Here is a 17803-nt window from a genome sequence, read left to right on the forward strand (position 1 = left end):
TTTTCCAGCATTACCCGGATTTTGGAAAAAGAACATTGCCTGAGGAATTTTTTTGCCCCTTCGAGACCCAGGAGGATGAAAGTCATCACTTGTGAAATAGCGTGGCACAACAAGGAACCCGTGTATAGCCTGGACTTCCAGCATGGGACGGCTGGGCGGATCCACAGGCTGGCTTCCGCAGGGGTGGACACCACTGTGAGGGTAAATGGAGCAGAGAGAGAAAAAACACTGGGAAGCCCTACTTGATGCAGAGTTCTCCATAATGTTGACCAACTCATAGGTCATCGTCATCTAGCCCAGAATAATAGATTCTCAGGGCCCCTAGTGAGGCAAGAAAGCAAGAAAGCCACTCCAGTGGGAATCCCAGGGTGGTGGGAATGGGGCGCATACTCAGCTGTTAGTTGAAAGATTGGAAGTTTGAGTTCACATAGAGGCACCTTTGTGAACTGACAAATGACTTCTTAAAAATCAGCTATTGAAAACCCTGTGGAGCGCAGTTCTATTCTGACACACATGGGGTCCCCATGAATCAAAGTCAACTGAATGGCAACTGGTAGCTGGTGGCAGATTGATGTGATGGGCTGCCGCTTATTTTAGAGTCTGGAATCAGGTTCTACTGGGGGAAGAAATTGTGTTAGAAAGGGGTAGGATGGAGGGCAGCAGACCATGGGGACTATCTTCAGATAGGAGAGCCTTCTTCATTTAGCATTAAAGAAAAAAAAAAGCAAAACTAGATGTACCTTTCTGAAAATGGGCCATTTTTAGCATTAGTGTTTTAGCATGTTCAATATAGTAACTGCTCAGTATGTGTTTCTCTTAGAATGAATGTTTTGGTTTGAACAGATCTGGAAAGTAGAAAAAGGACCAGATGGAAAAGCCATTGTTGAATTTTTGTCCAATCTTGCTCGTCATACCAAAGCTGTCAATGTTGTACGTTTTTCTCCAAACGGGGAAATTTTAGCATCAGGAGGAGATGGTGAGTACTGTTGTTCTTCAGGAATTCTCTAGAAGCCCAATTTCTCGATGTTTTATGTCAAATAGTAACATTTGAATTGAATTTGCCTTTTTATTATAGAGGCTACTGGGCCCTCTTAATCTATCATTTCAACGTTGTTGTTAATGTTTTCGAGGAATGGCTGGTGGATTTGAACTGCTAACGGCCTTGCGTTCCGGTGCTTATCCTACAGTAAAATAATGTCCTGAGGAGTATGTTAGAGTGCAGCGTGCAGGATTGCAAACTTATGCTGAGAAGGCCTGTTTGAAGTGGCTCCTTTTCCACTTGCTCCCATGGACCTGCTGTTCTGTCAGAATTTCAAGGCAAATGTTCTGACCTTATTTAATTGCTAATTTAGTATCTGTGGTGACCAGAGTCTAGTCCATGTTTCTGTGTAATGAGCTAATTAATAAATTGGTTTAGGGACAAATTTCTGAATGGCCTCTGTAAATTGTGTTTAGCTGGTAGTAGTTTGGTTCCTATTTTTTGCTTGTGCTTAAATATGATAAAACTATAACAGAAAAAGTAAGCATACCATATTTTAACACCAAAACAGTCTAAAAAGCTAGTGCAAAGTAGGACAAAAATCTCATTTTTTAAAAAACTTTTTATTGTGAATTGGGTAAAGGTTTACAGACAAGATCATCAGTTTTACATTCAATAAATCGTATACTTTGTTTCATAGCTATATTTATAGTCCCCTCCATGCAGCAAGAGTTATCCTGCTTCTTCCCTGTGTTTCCTATTTGCATTTCACCTACCTTCCTATCCCTTTTCAACTTTGTCCTTAGAAATTGTTGTCCTTTTGAATCTGAGTGATTGACCATTCCAAGGTGAGTATACCTTGCTAGTGGTGTTGTCCCTGCTATAAACCTATCTCTACTGCTTGACTGGAGTCCTGGTGTGGCGTTGTGGGCTAATACATCAGACTGCAAAGCTGTTTGAACTGCTAAGTCAGTGGTTCAAGCTCATCAACTGCTCCTTGGAAACCCTATACTGGATCGTTATAGGTCAGAATTGACTCAATGGCACTTAACAACAACACTGCTTGTCTGTTGGATCACGAGGGTGAGTTCCTTTCCAGACCTGAAGGGAGGTCCAGGACCATAGTCTCAGATTCCTCCAGTTTCTTTCTGGCCAGCAATTTTTAAAAATTAAAAATCCACATTTTTGTCAGCAGGTGTATCAAAAGAGAGCTGGTTGACTTTAGCGCCATGATATCCAGAGCATGAAAGGAAGGTGGAGAATGGGGAGGGGGCCATCCCTTGGGTGTGACCAGCAGGCTATCTCCTGTGAAGTTGCACCGGGCAGCACTCATTTAGCAGAGGTCCTTGGCCTTGAAATCTGCTTTAAGTCAGTCCACTGAGAAGTTTGCCACCTATGAGGGCCAATCATTTTAACATTTTAACCAAGCTCACTAGACGAATGTGTGCAACCACAATTCCAAGTTAGATTGAGCGTACATGTATCCGTATAACCTGCCCATTCATGGTCTTCCTGTGGATATTGCTAAATGGGAAGTCAAACCAAATTAAGAAGGCTATGTAGTGAGTGTGAAGTCAGACTGGAGATTGGGGGCAGTTAAACAATTCAGACAATTGATGGCAGTGAGCGAAGGTATCTGGTGCCTCCATAATGATATTGCTGTTGTTGTGTGCTGTAGAGTCGGTTTTGACTCATACCAACCCTATATACTGGGTTTCTGAGGCTGTAAATCTTCACCGGAGCAGAAAGCCTCATCTTTCTCCTGTGGAACACCTGGTAGTTTCCAAAAGCTGGCCGTGAGATTAGCAGCCCGATTCGTAACCACTACGCTACCACAGGGGAGGAGGGGATAAATCATCTGCCATTCTGGCCTGACTCGCATTGGGAGGGGGAAAGGGCAGCACTGAGACCATCTCTAGGGCTCAGACAGCGCAGGAAAACCAAGGTTCCGGTCAGGCTGTGCGGCGCAATACGCAGCTGCGCCATGGCGTTTTTAAGGCTGTTAGAAGCCAGCCTTTCGTCCCCCACTGGGAAGTGCGAGTAGAGCGCCCCTTTGAACACATTCCTTCTCTAAAGCTTTACAAGTGCTAGTTTTTGAAGGGTGATAAATGTGGTGGTTGTTTGCTTTGGAGTCGATTTCAACTCATAGTGACCCTGTATAGAATTTCCGAGGCTATAAATCTTTACTGGAGCAGAAAGCCTCATCTTTCTCCTCCAGAATGGCTGGTAATTTCCAACGGCTGACCATGAGATTAGCAGCCCTATTCTTAACCACTACGCTATATAGGGAACATTTTCATGGGTCAACATACCAGGCATCATGTTGTATTTGCCTTAAGCATAGTAATTCATTTAATCTTCACAATAGCCCCACGAGGCAGGTATACTATTATTAGCCCCATTGTACAGTTGAGGAAACAGACATCATTAAGACATGAAGTGACTAGCTTAAGGTTGTACAGCTAGGAATGATTTATCAACCCTCGTGTCAGTGGTTCTTTGTTGTTTTTTTGTTTTCCCTATTCAGCCATTTATGTGGGATACCTTTAGATTCATTAATCTAGTTAGGTGTCTTGCAGTGGTGGTTTGCTGGCCTAGGGGTGCCCTGTTTAAGGTGACTTTATAAACTGATATGGTATGAGTTTGATTTTGTAGATTTAGTGCCAAAGGGTGGAGTCCCTGGGTGATGCACATGGTGAAGCACTTGACAAGTCGAAAGGTTGGTGGTTTAAACCCACTCAGAAGTCAGGACTAGAGATGTGCTTCTGAAAGGTCCCAGTCTTGAAAAACCCTTTGGAGCAGTTCTAAGGAGCTCTGGTAGTATAGTGGTTATGAGTTGGGCTGCTAAAATCAAGGTAAGCAGTTCGAAACTACCAGCTGTTCTGCGGGAGAAAGATAAGACTTTCTGCCCCTGTAGAGATTTACAGATTCAGAAACTCTCTGCAGGGTCGCTATGAGTTAGAACCGACTCCACACCGCACCACCACCACCACCACCATCATGGAGCAGTTCTATTCTAAAGAGCAAAGGCAAACCTATTTTTCCTGTCCAAATCTTTGAAGTAAATTCTGGTGAACAACAAAAGTGTATTCTAAAGGATGGGAGATGAATGCGCTTTCAGTAACTTTGGCTGTCTTCTACATGACTGATTCCCCAGATGCTGTCATTCTGCTGTGGAAGGTGAATGATAACAAGGAGCCGGAGCAGATTGCTTTTCAGGACGAGGATGAGGCTCAGCTGAACAAAGAGAATTGGAGTGTTGTAAAAACCTTGAGGTGATGTGATGAGAGACCATGGGACTGACTGATTTATTGCTAAGATCTGAAGGCATTCAACTGAATGTGCATTTTGATGTTCATATCTAATTTAAAACCTTTACTTAAGCAAAGGGAATAATTTCAAAGCATTAAAAAATGATTTTCTTAGTTCCTGATATAAAATTTCCCTGAGTACAACTGAATCGATTTTAAAGATAAGAAATATCCTTCACAGTAGCTAATTTAGTTCCAGCGGGCATTTCTAAAATCCCATTCTAAGGCATGACTCTGCAGTTTGCCTTTCAATTTTTGATAGCCTTTCCCTCCTCAAGGAACTGCAGGCTAAGCATTGGGCTGCTAACCACATGTTTGGTGGTTCAAATTCACCAGCTGGTCTGTAGAAGAAAAATGAGGCTGTTTGCTCCCATGAAGATTTAGTCTCAGAAGCCCAAGGGAGCAGTTGTTCTCTGTCATGTAGGGTTGGTGGCTGAGGACCAATTCAGTGACAGTGGGTGGTGGTACTGGTAGGTTTCCTTCTTTGAGACACTAATTACTTTCCCCCTTTAATTTGGATTCTAGGGGTCACTTGGAAGATGTATACGATATTTGCTGGGCGACTGATGGGAATTTAATGGCTTCTGCCTCTGTGGATAACACAGCTATCATATGGGATGTCAGTAAAGGTAACACATAAAAAGTATTTTTTTATTACTGGAAGAAGAAATAGTAGTAAGTATCCCAAAACGTACTTTAACTTTGAAGGTAAGAAGGAAAACTTCTTTAGTGAACTGAAATAAGTGGTTGTTCAGGGGGTGAGGGATGGGTCCCATTTGCCATGGAACCAGCTCATCTTTCAGGGCTCAGGTCAGAATGTTGTGAGCTAAAGTAAGGTCTATCTCAGACATCAGTAGGAGAGGCCTGGAAGATGATAATCTTCATGGAAGATTAACAAGTCATTGTAATCAGTGAGTACTGAGTGATGTTTGCTGGGATAGGTGGTCAGAACTCATTTTCATTTTAGGAGACTGAGGGCAAGCCTCTCAGGTCAAAGGATTTTTTTTTTCTCTTCTGTTTCTAAAGAGCTTCATGCACTGCCACCATAATGGAGGCTGTGTGTTGCTGTAGAGCCGAACAGGTTTTAGCAGAGTTTTGAGACTAAAACAGACTAGGAGGAAAGGCCTGGCGATCTACTTCTGAAAATCAGCCAATGAAAACCCTGTGGATAACCAATGGTTTGATCCACAAACAATCATGGGGATGGTGCAGGGCTGGACAGCCTTTTATTTCATGGTGTGTGGCATTGCTGCAAGTAGGGAGCTAACCAAAGGTTATGTTGTCAGGTTGTGGTCAAGTGTGGTGAAGGGGTTGGAGAGTGTGGCATTTGGACAGACACCTGAATGAAATCAGGGAGCATGCCATGTGAGTGATTTAGGAGACAAGCATCCCAGTTGCTGAGGCTGAAGAAGTGTGAGGGGCCAGAGCACACAGGGCTAAGATGACCAGGGAAAGGCTTTTTGATTTTATTCTGTGTGACAGGATTGTTCTGAAGGGTTTTGAGCAGGAGAATAATGTGTTTTTGTTTTCTGTTTTAAAGTGATCCCACTGGCTTCCATGGAGATTAGAGCATGGAGGACATAGAGAAAGCAAGGCAACCTGTTAGAGGAATTAAAGCAATTCAGGAGGGAATTGATGATGACAGGGCTAGGGTGGCAGTGATGGGTGGAAATTTCGGGTGAGAACAGTTGAGATACCATTATTTGAAGAAAGAGTTGGCAGAGTTTGTTGTTTTTTGGTGTAACCAGCCAGGTGAATATTGGTACCATTTTCTAAGATCAGGGACACTCGGAAGAGGAGCAGTTTGGCAGGGAGTATGGAAATGAAGGACCACATCCTACGCCTCTATAATTTTAACTGCGGTTTTCAATGTCATCTTGAACCAATTGTCCTGTTCTCTCACCCAAACTTCATTTTCCACTTGTCTCAGCATGTTTACTCAGGCTCCCTGCTCGACTTCGCTCTGAGCCCAGAGCCCTGTTTCCTGGCCTCATCTGATTTTGCCTGTCCAGCTTGCTCCGCAGCACAGTCAGTCCTGCCTGCCCCTTTTCTTCCAACTCGCCCACCAAGACAAACCCCAACCCTGGTTTGGTATTATAATATACCTTTTAATCGAACCATTACAGATTCATCCTTACCAGCCTTGGGGGTGGTGTCAGTGTCCCCCACCCCTTTTCACTGCTCAGGGGCAGCCCCTCCCCACTGGCTGTTTCACTCCGCCACAGGTCTAAGCCCTTTTCTTAACATGCAGCCAGCTTCATCTCAGCTGACTCCCTGGAAAGAGCTTCAATGAGGGATTCATGACATATGATGGAACAGAGAGGGCATGGAAGTGAGGCTGGTTTGGAATAAGTAGGTTGCTGACGACTTTAGGGCTGGCAGTTTTAGTGAGCGGCAGGGGTGGAAGGCAGATGCTGAGTGCCGAGTAGAAAGTGGGAAAAATGTACATCCTTCTTCACAGAAGAAGTTGTTGTTTGTTTGTTTTTAAAGAAAGCCTTGATAAAGGAACTCTAGTGGCACTGTAGGTTAGGCATTCTGCTGCTAACTGCAAGGTCCATAGTTCAAACGTACCAGCCGCTCCACGGGAGAAAGATGAGGCTGCTCTATTAGAGATTTATAGACTTAGAAAACCCTGGATAGCGTTACTATGAATTAGAGTTAACTTGATGGTCTTTTTTGGTAGCATACTGTCTCTCTAATCAGTTGGTTTCTTAATAGTCCTTTTGCTGGTGTGGCAGTATAGGATAAGCACTGGACTGCTTGGAAACTCTGTACAGGGTTGCTATGAGTTGGAACTGACTCAGTGGCACTTAACAACTAGAAGTTCCTTTTTTATCCTTATTAATGTTTCTCTGGCTCAGGTCCCCATCTCACTCCTAATCAACCAGTTGCCATCAAGTTCTTTGGATTCTGACTCATGGTGACCACATATGCATTGGAGTAGAACAGTGGCCCATGGAGTTTACAGTGACTGGTTTTTTAGAAGTAGACAGCCAGGTCTTTCTTCAGAGGCACCTCTGGATGGACTCAAACCTCCAACCTTTCAGAAGCTGAGTTTGCACTTCCTAACAAGTAACCTTTTTTGTGTTCTTTCTAAACCTCAATGTCGTCTTGTAAAATGCAGGTCTCTTCCCAGGTGAGCATTCCTTGAATATCCACTCAGAGCCTTTTTCTTTCCTTACAGAAGGGTCTGTGTAACTTAACTTTCTTCCTCCTTATCCTGTCATTCTTGTCTATACACCTTACTCAGCAGTTCCCAATTGCATATCATTTGTAAACATGAAGTTGTCTTTTACCCATGGGTTTGTTTAGAGTATCTTTCTTCTTCCTTTCCATCGATCTTACCTCCCTCCATCCTGAAACCTGCTGAATTGACTTCCGATGGTATCTTCTTTTTAAGTCCACCCTGCCCCCTACTGTGTTGGGCTGATCTTCTCTAGTACTTCCCATGTTATATATTATAATTGTTTATTTATAGCTCTCTCCCATTAAGCTTTGAGCTACTTTGTTGATTTTTGGCCTAAACAACCCAACCAGGTGACCATTGGTGCTATTCACACCAAATCATCTTTGCATCCACAGAACCTGACACAAGGTTTGGCACAGAATCCTTCTTGATGGCACGGTGTAAAAAATAGACCCCCTTGCCATCAAGTTGATTCTGACTCATGGCGACTCTACAGGACAGAATAGAACTGCCCTATAGGGTTTCAAGACTGTCAACCTTGGCGGAAATAGACTGCCACAGCTTTCTCCCACAGAGCTGCTGGTAGGTTCGAACCTCTGACCTTCTGTTTAGTAGACAAGTGTTTTAACCATTGTGCCATCAGGGCTTCTTATGGCATGGTGTAAAGGGGATATATGTCAAGTTATAGTTTATACTAATTGTGTTTGAGTTGGTTTTTGGTAATGTTTTGTTATGTGCTTTTTTTCTTTTGTAGGACAAAAGATTTCCATTTTTAATGAACATAAAAGTTATGTACAAGGCGTAACTTGGGATCCTTTGGGCCAATATGTTGCTACCCTGAGCTGTGACAGGTACATTTGTATGGCTAGTTGTCTTCTTCCTCTGTATTAGCGTCAAGTTTTCCGCACAGGCATTTTTTAACATGACGAAACCACTAGAAATCATAGTCTGGCTATGATTCTATTGTTTTTGTTTTGGTATAAAACAGTTTGTTTTACTTATTATGGAAGTCAAACATTTTGTTTGACTTCCATAAGAAGAAGATGGAAACTAATTAAGGTACAGTGCCTTCTAGCAAGTTAGTTCCTATTAAGTCTTTATTGAATGGGTGCATGAAAACAGAAAGTGGTTTCATCACTTTAATTACATCAAATAGGCCTTTAATTACATTTGATGCTCAGTGGAGAATCGTTTTAAAAAAAATGTGTTTTTAAATATAACATTGTTGTTAAGTGTGTCAAGTTGGTTCTGACTCATAGCACCCCTGTGTAGGGTTTCTGAGGAGCAGCTGGTGGTTTTGAACTGATGACCTTATGGTTCACAGTCCAGTACTGATTCTACAACAACAGACCAGGAGCCCTAAGTATAACTTTGTTGTTAAGTGCTGTCGAGTCAGTTCCAACTCATAGTGACCAAGGAGCGGCTGGTGAGTTTGAACCGCCAACCTTGTGGTTCAAACTGACCTTGCAGTCCAGCACATTAACCCACAACAACACACCAGGACTCCAGCCCATAACTTTGATAACTTTTACACATATATTGTGGACTATTTCTTTTATTTGTTGATTATAGTTTGTTTACTGATACATTGATTTTTAATGACTTGATTTAAATTCATATAAAAGTATGCTGTTATTTCTGAAAGGTCCTACTGAGTGTTCTGGTATAGTACATTGAAATGTTCTTGGAGCAAGAAGTTAAAAATCAGGGGTCACAGGCATTTTACTTAAAGTTGGAATGCTCCTGAATATTTGTTAAACTGCCTTTTTAAAAAAAGTTTTTATTGTGAATTATGTGATAGTTTACATGGGAGAACATTAGCTTTACATTCATCCTATCTTAATTTTGTTTCATTGCAATGATTACAGTCCCCTCCATGCATCATCAAACAACCTGCAATCCTGCCCCCTGGCTGTCAGCACATGGCCCTCTCCTTCCCTGAGTATAGAGTCCCCAGCTGCTCTGTCTCTTGACGTCATTGTCTCTGCCTCCATCTCTAGCATCACTGCTTCTCTGGATAGGGTCCCGCAATCCGTTTTTCTCCCTTGATGGTTCCAGGGACCTCCACTCCTAGACTGCAAAAGTCACTCCCTTCCTTTTGTTACAAAATGTCTACCTTTACCTTTCCAACACTCACAGTTAGTCCTGATAGCAATTATTCACTATTTAACCACTAGAGTTTAATCCCATCTCCTTTCATCAGCCCTATCCAGACAGGTTGGAAACCACTCAGTGGAGATTCTACCGTTCCCTGCACCCTCTGGAACTAGGTTCCCTATTGAAAGCTTGTAAGCCAGTCACTTGTTGCCTTTATTGTTATTGTTATGTGCTGTGGAGTCGGTTCTGACTTATAGCAACCCTGTACAGGGTTTCTGAGGCTGTAAATCTTTACGGGAGCAGAAAGCCTCAATCTTTCTCCCGCAGAACAGCTGGTAGTTTCGAACTGCTGACCATGAGATTAGCAGCCCAATTCGTAACCACTATGCTACTGTTGTTGTTTAGTGCCGTCGAGTCGATTCCAACCCATAGCGACCCTGTATAGGGTTTCCAAGGAGCAGCTGGTGAGTTTGAACCGCCGACCTTGTAGTTCAAATGACTTTGCATTCTGACGCATTAGACCATAGCACCACACCACGCTTCTGTAGCGCCCCCATTTTTGGTCAGCCAATGTCTAAGTTGCCCATCCTTCTCGATCCTGTGTACCAAGGGGATGGGAATGATCCTCACTGTAAAGATTTGTTCCCCCCTTTGACCTACTGCGTCCACAAGCATAGGTCAAGCTCATAAAATTGTAGATTACTCTTTTTTTCCTCTTCTTTCTTCCTCTAGTTAAACTCTCATCATCCAGCCATTGAAAGCCAGGTCATGTGGATACTATCTGCAAGTAGGGTGTTCTTGTGCATCTCCCCTCACTTCATATCAGCTGGACACTTCATTGTCCTCTCTAGTCCTCAGTGACCATGTCTCTGTCGCTGGGCCCAGGAGAGTCCTCAGGTCTAGTCATACTGCTGGCCAACCAGATCTCAATCCAGGTTAAATGTTGAATGTGGTTGGACTTGGCTCACAATTTCATTATTGTTTTTCCCCCACTTCCCCTTATCGGAGACCAACGTGGTCAGCAATAAGACCACATGCCTGCTTGTGTATTTCCCTTGTGTTTTAGTCTTGGAAGAGGGAGTTTGCTCTGAGGTGACCTGACTACTTGCCTTGATGGCTCCCGGGCGAACAATTTGCTTGTTTTTGTAGTAGTCAATCTGACTGTGGTTATTGTTTTTGATTTTTCCTGCCGGTTTTTCTTCTAAGAAGTATCTTCTGTTCTTCTAGCTGCCCCAGGCTGGTCTGCTTGTTTTTCAAGTGGAAATTTCCTACCTCAGAAGATTCTGGATGGGGATCAGGATTCTACCTATGGTCTTATGCAATGCAAAGGCTCTGTAGGAGGCCTTCTTCACTGGGCAAGTTCTAGCCCCATTTTAGGTATTCCAAAGGGGCGCTGGTAGCATAGTGTTTACAAATCGGGCTGCTAACCTCAAGGTTGGCAGTTCGAAACTACCAGTTCTGTGGGAAAAAGATGAGGCTTTCTGTTCCGATGAACAGCCTCAGAAACCCTGTGCAGGGTCACTATGAGTTAGAACCGACTCCATGGTACTTAACAACAATAACAACAACAATAGCAATCAGTTATAGGCTGAAGACGGACTTACAAGCTTTCTATGGTGGTGTTTCTCGCTATTCCTTTCTCTCCCCGTCAAGTGTCTATTTTACAGTAGTAGGCAAGGGAAACCAAGATTCAACAGACAGCCAAGCATCTTAACATTATTTCCCCTCTTTTACCCATTCAAACCATGCTTCCATCCTTGTATTCCAGAGCCCTGTTGTTTCAAGGTTGTGCATACATCATTGCTTACCTCTATCTCACTTAGCCCATGCAAACCTGCTTAACTGTTCTCCCATCTGCTTTGTTCTTCCTTTCTCCTCCCCCTACTAGTGTATTGTCCTTCACCTCTGCAGCACCCAAACTATCCTGTGTCTATTCCCTACCCTGTGCTCCACCTTCCCCTCTCTCCCCTCACACCACCCCATACATCCCAGTAAGCAACAAATATATATATATATTTTTTAGTGTGGACACTTTTTCTTAATCTTTTACAATAATGGTCCTATGCAGTATTTCTCCTTTTGTGACTGACTGATTTCACTCCGCATAATGTCTTCAAGGTTCATCCATGTTATGTGGTGGCTTGCAGCTTCCTTGTTATTCTTCAAGGTAGCATAATATTCTGTTGTACCAAAGTTTGTTTATATATTCTTCCATTGATGGGTACTTAGGCTGTCTCCATTTTTTTGCTATTGTAAATAGTGCTGCTATGAACATTGGTGTGCATATATCTACTCATGTTATGGCTCGTATTTCTTGTGGATAAACACCAAATATAGGAATTTCTGGATCATAAGGTATTTCTATTTCCAACCTTCTGAGGAAGCGCCATATTGTTTTCCAGAATTGTTGGACCATTTTGCAATCCCACCAGCAATGCAGGAGCGTCCCAGTCTTCACATCCTCACCAGCATTGATTGTCCTCTAATTTTTTTATCTTTGCTGTTATTGCTGGTATGAAATGATACCTCTTTGTTGTTTTAATTTACATCTCTCTAATAGCTAGTGATCGTGAACATTTCTTCATATGTTTGTTGGCTGTCCTAGTCTCCTCCTTTGTGAAGTGTCTGTTCATGTCCTGTGCCCATTTTTTATATTGGGTTATTTGTCTTTTTCTTATAGTGGTAGTATAGTTTCCTATATATTTTAGAAATAAGTCCCTTTTCTGATGTGTTGTTGCAAAAAAATTTTCCCCATTCTTTGGGTTCCCTTTTTACTCATTTGGTGAAGTCATTTGATGCACATAAGTTTTTAATTTTTAGTATGTTCAAATAATCTATTTTGTCTATTTTTGTTTGTATTATTTTCAAAATGTTTGGTAGTCTGTGTGTTTCCTGTATTAGAGCTCTCACATCTGTCCCTATTTTATAGTTCTGGGATTCACATTTAGGTCTTTAATCCATGCTGAGTTGGTTTTTGTTGAGTTGGTATAGGGGGTGAGGTAAAGGTCTTGTTTCAATGTTTTGCATATCGCTTTCAGTTCTGCCAGCACCATCTCTTCCCCATGCAATATACTTGGGTACTTTGTTGAAAATCTGTTGGCTGTATGTGGATGGGTTAATTTCAGGTTCTTGATTCTGTTGCATTGATCAATGTATCTTTCATTGTACCAGTACCAAGCTGTTTTGACCACGGTAGCCGTGTAGTAAATTTTGAAATCAGGGAGTGAGAGGCTTCCAACCTTGTTCTTCTTCTTAAGCAGTGTTTTGCTTATCCTGGGTATTTTTTCTTTCCATATAAAGTTTGTAATTGTTTTTTCCATCTCTTTGAAGAATGTCGTTGGAATCTGGATTTGGTATATGTGTAGATTGCTTTGGGCAGTAGTGACATTTTCACAATGTTAAGTCTTCCTATCCAGGAGCATGGTACAGTCTTCCATTTTTGTAAGTCTCTTTTGGTTTCTTGTAGTAGTGTTGTGTAGTTTTTTTTTTTTTTTTTTAATAGGTCCTTTGTTTTATTAAACTATTTGTAATTATAACAGATGGAGCTCTGGTGATACTGTAGGCTGAGCATTGGGCTGTTAACTACAAGGACTGCAGTCCAAACCCACCAGTGTCACCTCAGGAGAAAGATGAAACTGCCTGCTTCATGAAGATTTATAGACTCAGGAAACCTAAGGAGCAGTCCTGTTCTCCTCATAGAGAGTCACTCTGATTTGGAATCAGCTCGGTGGCATTGGGTGGGCTGGGGATCTTCAGAGGGTAATATTCCAAATGCTGTTTTCTGATATATGCATTTTATTCAGGCAGTCAGGAAGACATTAATATGATTGTGTGGTGGGAATAATACAAATTATCAACAAACAAGTTTGCTGCCTGGTGTTTTCCTTACTTTTTAAAAAAAGTTTTTATTGTGAGTTGAGTGAAAGTTTACAAGCCAGTTCATCAGTTTGACGTTCAACAAATCGTACACCTTGTTTCATTACAATGATTATAATTCCCTCCATGTACCATTAGTTAATGGTTTCTTTACTTTTGCAAATCCCTGAAAATTAGCTTGCTCAACACAATTTTTTTTATTTTTTTTATTTATTCAGATAAATTCCTACTGGACTAGATATCCAAGAGCTGAAAAATAAGACCAGGCCTAAAGAACATTTCACTTGAGAAGTTGAAACACTCAGTAGAAAATAAAATTATGACCTATTTCCTCTAGATTGTTAAATTTCTTTTTGTCATAATTAGTTAAATATGGAAGTCGTTGATAAATGGTTTTTCAAGCTGATGATTGTTTAGGTGGTCTTTGGTTTTGGTAATAGATTGTTTCCATGTGAAACGTAATTCATTTTCTAGAAGAGGTAAATACATCTAGCTTTGTTCTTTATTTAGGGTGTTGCGGGTGTACAGCACACAGAAGAAACGCGTGGCTTTTAATGTTTCGAAGATGCTGTCTGGAGTGGGGGCTGAAGGAGAGGTATTAAATACTTTGGCTTTGCATTCCTGTAGTACTTTAGGAAGCCCTGAGCTGCTAGTATCCTGGCAGTTAGATCACTGGCCTCAAGCACAGGACGCCTGATTACAATAAGATTCATTTCAGATGATGAAGGCTCAGTTAGTGTAGTGGGCTGGTCCACCAGAAATAGGAATTCTGAGTGAATGGTATAGAATAGTGGTTTTCATCTTTGTCTGTGTTGTTGAATCTCCTGGGAAGCATTAAAAAAACCCAAAAAAACATGGATGTGATTCATTTGGCTTGAGGTAGATAGGGTTATTATTACTATTTTTAAGATCTCTTCACATCATTCTAAGGTATAATGAGGCTTGAGAACTGCTGATCTAGGAAGTTCCCAGCTTTAGACAACAGTAAGGCAAGTAGATAGAAACACACAAACACAAAACACAGAGATACAGACATATAGCTAACAAGTGTTTGATGAGTTTTCATGAATGAATACTCTTACAATCTTTGTATAGTACATGCTTTTTAATAGGTTTCCTTACTTTTTTTTTTAAAGTTTTTTCTAGATAATAAATGGCAATGGTGTGATGGTGGTGGTTATGTGCCATGGAGTTGGTTCCGACTCATAACAACCCTATACAGGGTTTCTGAGGCTGTAAAGCTTTACCGGAGCAGAAAACCTCATCTTTCTCCCACGAAACAACTGGTAGTTTCGAACTGCTGACTTTGAGGTTAGCAGCCCAACTCATAACCGCTACGCTACCAGAGCATAGATGGCAATACATAAAGAAAAACCGTAGGACTTAGTAAGCCTTTCTTGAGAATAGGATAACATTTGAATGTTGAATGCCACAGGCAAGAAGCTACCGGATGTTTCATGATGACAGCATGAAATCGTTCTTTCGTCGACTTAGTTTTACTCCTGATGGATCTCTGCTCCTCACACCAGGTTTGTTTAACAAAGAATTTTCTTTTTCCCATTGAGATGAAATTCATACAGCCTACAATTAACCAGCGTAAAGTGTACAATTCAGTTACATTTAGTGTATTCACAATTTGTGCAGCTACCGTCGCTCTCTAATTTCATAACTTGTATTTTTTAAAACTTGAACATAAGGCTTTAGCTATTTATTTAAAAAATACCTTTTATTGTGATTTGGGGTGAAAGTTTGCAGACCAAATTGGTTTTCCATTCAAGATTTCCTTCATATTTTGATTCATGACATAATTGCAATTCCCACCATGTAACAGCACAGGTCTTCCCTGGGTTTCCTGTTTCCATTCTCTCCTCTCCCTTCCTGTCCTCTTCACTTTTTCCCAGGGTAGATGTTACCCTTTGATCTCCTATGGTTGGTTGGTCAAGGAAGTGCTATCTCCCTGGTGTTCACCTATAAGCCTGTCTATTGTTTGGGTGAGAATTGAACCATGGGGTAGCTTAAAGGGTGTCTCAGGAGTTACAAACCAATAAGCCTGGTTTTCTTCTTATTATTTTGATTTTTGTTTCATATTTTTTTCCTGTTTTATCCAGGACATCCCATTCATATTAGCTGGTAGTGGTAGTCAGACCCCATCTAGTTCTTTCAGTCTTAGGGTTTTGGAGGCTGGAGTTCATGTGGTCCATTAGTCTTTTGGAATAAGTGTTTCCTTGAATCTTTGATTTTCTTCACTCTTTGTTTTACAAGAGGAGTGACCAATAGTTGCACCTTAGATGGTCAAGCTAGTTTCAAAACTTCTTCATCACCCCATAAAAACAGCCAATACAACAGTACCTAACAAGAGCAACAACTCATTCAGTAGTTACTCCCTATTCATTCCTCCTCCACTCCTTGATAACCTTTAATCTGCTGTCTATAAAATTGTCTCTTATGGATATATCATATAAAAGAAATCATACAGTATTTGTTCTTTTGTGACTCTTCTTTAAGAATCATCTGAGACATAGAATGCACCGGTACTTAATTCCTTTTAATGGCTAAATAGTACTCTATTGTATGTTGTGGGTTAGTGCTGTAGAGTCCTTGTGGATTAGCTGGTAGACTCGAACCATCCACCTTGTGGGTAGCGGTCCAGTACTTATCCTACAAAGCCACAGCACTCCCATTGTATGTATAGACCACATTTCATTTATCCATTGGTGATTTTGTTTTACTTTTTGGTTATTTTGAGTAATGCTGCCATAAGCATTTATTTACATGATTCTGTGTAGAAACAAAACTTTCGATTGAGGGTATAATGGCAACACTGGGGATATGGGAGCTTCTAGTTTTTTTTATTGGAAATAAATGTTTTATTTCAGCTCAGTGAATTCTGACTACTGCTGTGGTTCCCAGCTGGTCTGCATACTGGAAACTGAGGAGCTTCAGAAGCTACTGATACCAGGGGTCTGTCCCCAGAGATTGGGATTTCTTTGCTTCTAGTGTGTGGGCTGGATTACTAGCTGACCGGTGTGGCACTGTGGGATAATGCACTGGACTGAAAGGTCGGTTTGATCCATAAGGTCAGCAATTCAGATTCACCAGCCACTCCTTGGAAACCCTATGCAGGGCTGCTATGAGTCAGAACCGACTCAACAGCACTTAACAACGATAGTGTGCATTCAAGATTGGGAGTCAGTGGACTAGAGGGATAGATATTTTCTCTTACAACACTGAACTTTTAAAAAGTTAACTATTCAAAAGGTCTTTTTAAGAAAAAAATGTTTCTTAAACAGAAATTTTAATTCTAATTTACCCCTCCCCTGGTAGCCAACAAAAAATGTTTCTTTTAGTGTGAAAAACTTTCTTGACTTTTTATAATAGTGGACTCATACAATATGTATCCCTTTGTGATTGACTAATTTCATTCAGCATAATGGCCTCCTGGTTCCCCCATGTTAATGAGGTGTTTTATAGACTTACTGTTCTGTAACATTGCCTAGTATTCCATCCTGTGTATGTACCATAGTTTATCCATTCTTCTCTTGTTGGACATTTACGTTGCTTCCATCTTTTTGCTATTGCGAATAGTGCTGTGATGAACATGGATGCATAAATATCTATTTGTAACACAGTTCATATTTCTCTAGAGTATATACTGAGTAGTGGAATTGTTCCACCATTCATCTATCAGTCTGTAATACTGTAGTGGCTTGGGTGTTGCTGTGATACTGGAAGCTATGCCAGCGATATTTTAAATACCAGCAGCATCACCCATGCTGGACAGGTTTCAGCAGAACTTGCAGACTAAGACAAGGAAGAAGAAGTGTGGACTACTTGTGAATGGTTAGAACTGAACACCTTATAAATAGCAGTAGAACACTGTTGGGTATGGTGCCAGAAGACAGAAACATTGTGAACAGCAGTGGAACATTATCAGATACAAATAAACATTATCAGATACATACTGTTGGAAGGTAAGCTCCTCCTCAAAGTACAGTTGACCATAATGATATGAATGGAGCCAAGCTTTCGGGACCCTCACTTACTGATGGGACATTTGCTCATAAAAATGATGAGAAATGTTTGCACTCATCCATTAATAATTGGAATGTGGATCGTATGAAGTATGATCTAGGAAAATTGGAAGTTGTCAGAAATGAAATGTAACACGTAGAGATTGATATCCTAGGCATTCGTGAGCTGAATTGACTGGTATTGGCCATTTTGAACTAGACAGTCATGGTTTACTATGCCGGGAACATGAAATTCAAGATAAATGTTGCATTTGTTGTCAAAAAGGATGTTCCAAAATTTATGGTGAAGTATGATGCTGTCTATGAAAGGAGCTCTGGTAGC

The 17803-nt window shown here is 41.2% G+C and overlaps 1 protein-coding gene across 1 annotated transcript in view; it reads left to right on the top strand.

Moving 5' to 3' along the window:
- Positions 1-17803, top strand: part of CHAF1B (chromatin assembly factor 1, subunit B (p60)) — a 42445-nt gene continuing 24642 nt past the window's right edge. The window contains exons 1-7 of the mRNA XM_006862605.1: positions 1-201; positions 844-976; positions 4137-4254; positions 4816-4919; positions 8232-8328; positions 13961-14045; positions 14886-14979. Coding sequence (XP_006862667.1) covers positions 76-201; positions 844-976; positions 4137-4254; positions 4816-4919; positions 8232-8328; positions 13961-14045; positions 14886-14979 — 757 coding nt within the window. The 5' untranslated portion in view covers positions 1-75. The remainder of the gene's footprint in view (positions 202-843; positions 977-4136; positions 4255-4815; positions 4920-8231; positions 8329-13960; positions 14046-14885; positions 14980-17803) is intronic.

This window comes from Chrysochloris asiatica, unplaced genomic scaffold (genome assembly GCF_000296735.1).
Source record: "Chrysochloris asiatica unplaced genomic scaffold, ChrAsi1.0 scaffold00049, whole genome shotgun sequence".
In the NCBI taxonomy this organism is placed as follows: Eukaryota; Metazoa; Chordata; class Mammalia; order Afrosoricida; family Chrysochloridae; genus Chrysochloris; species Chrysochloris asiatica.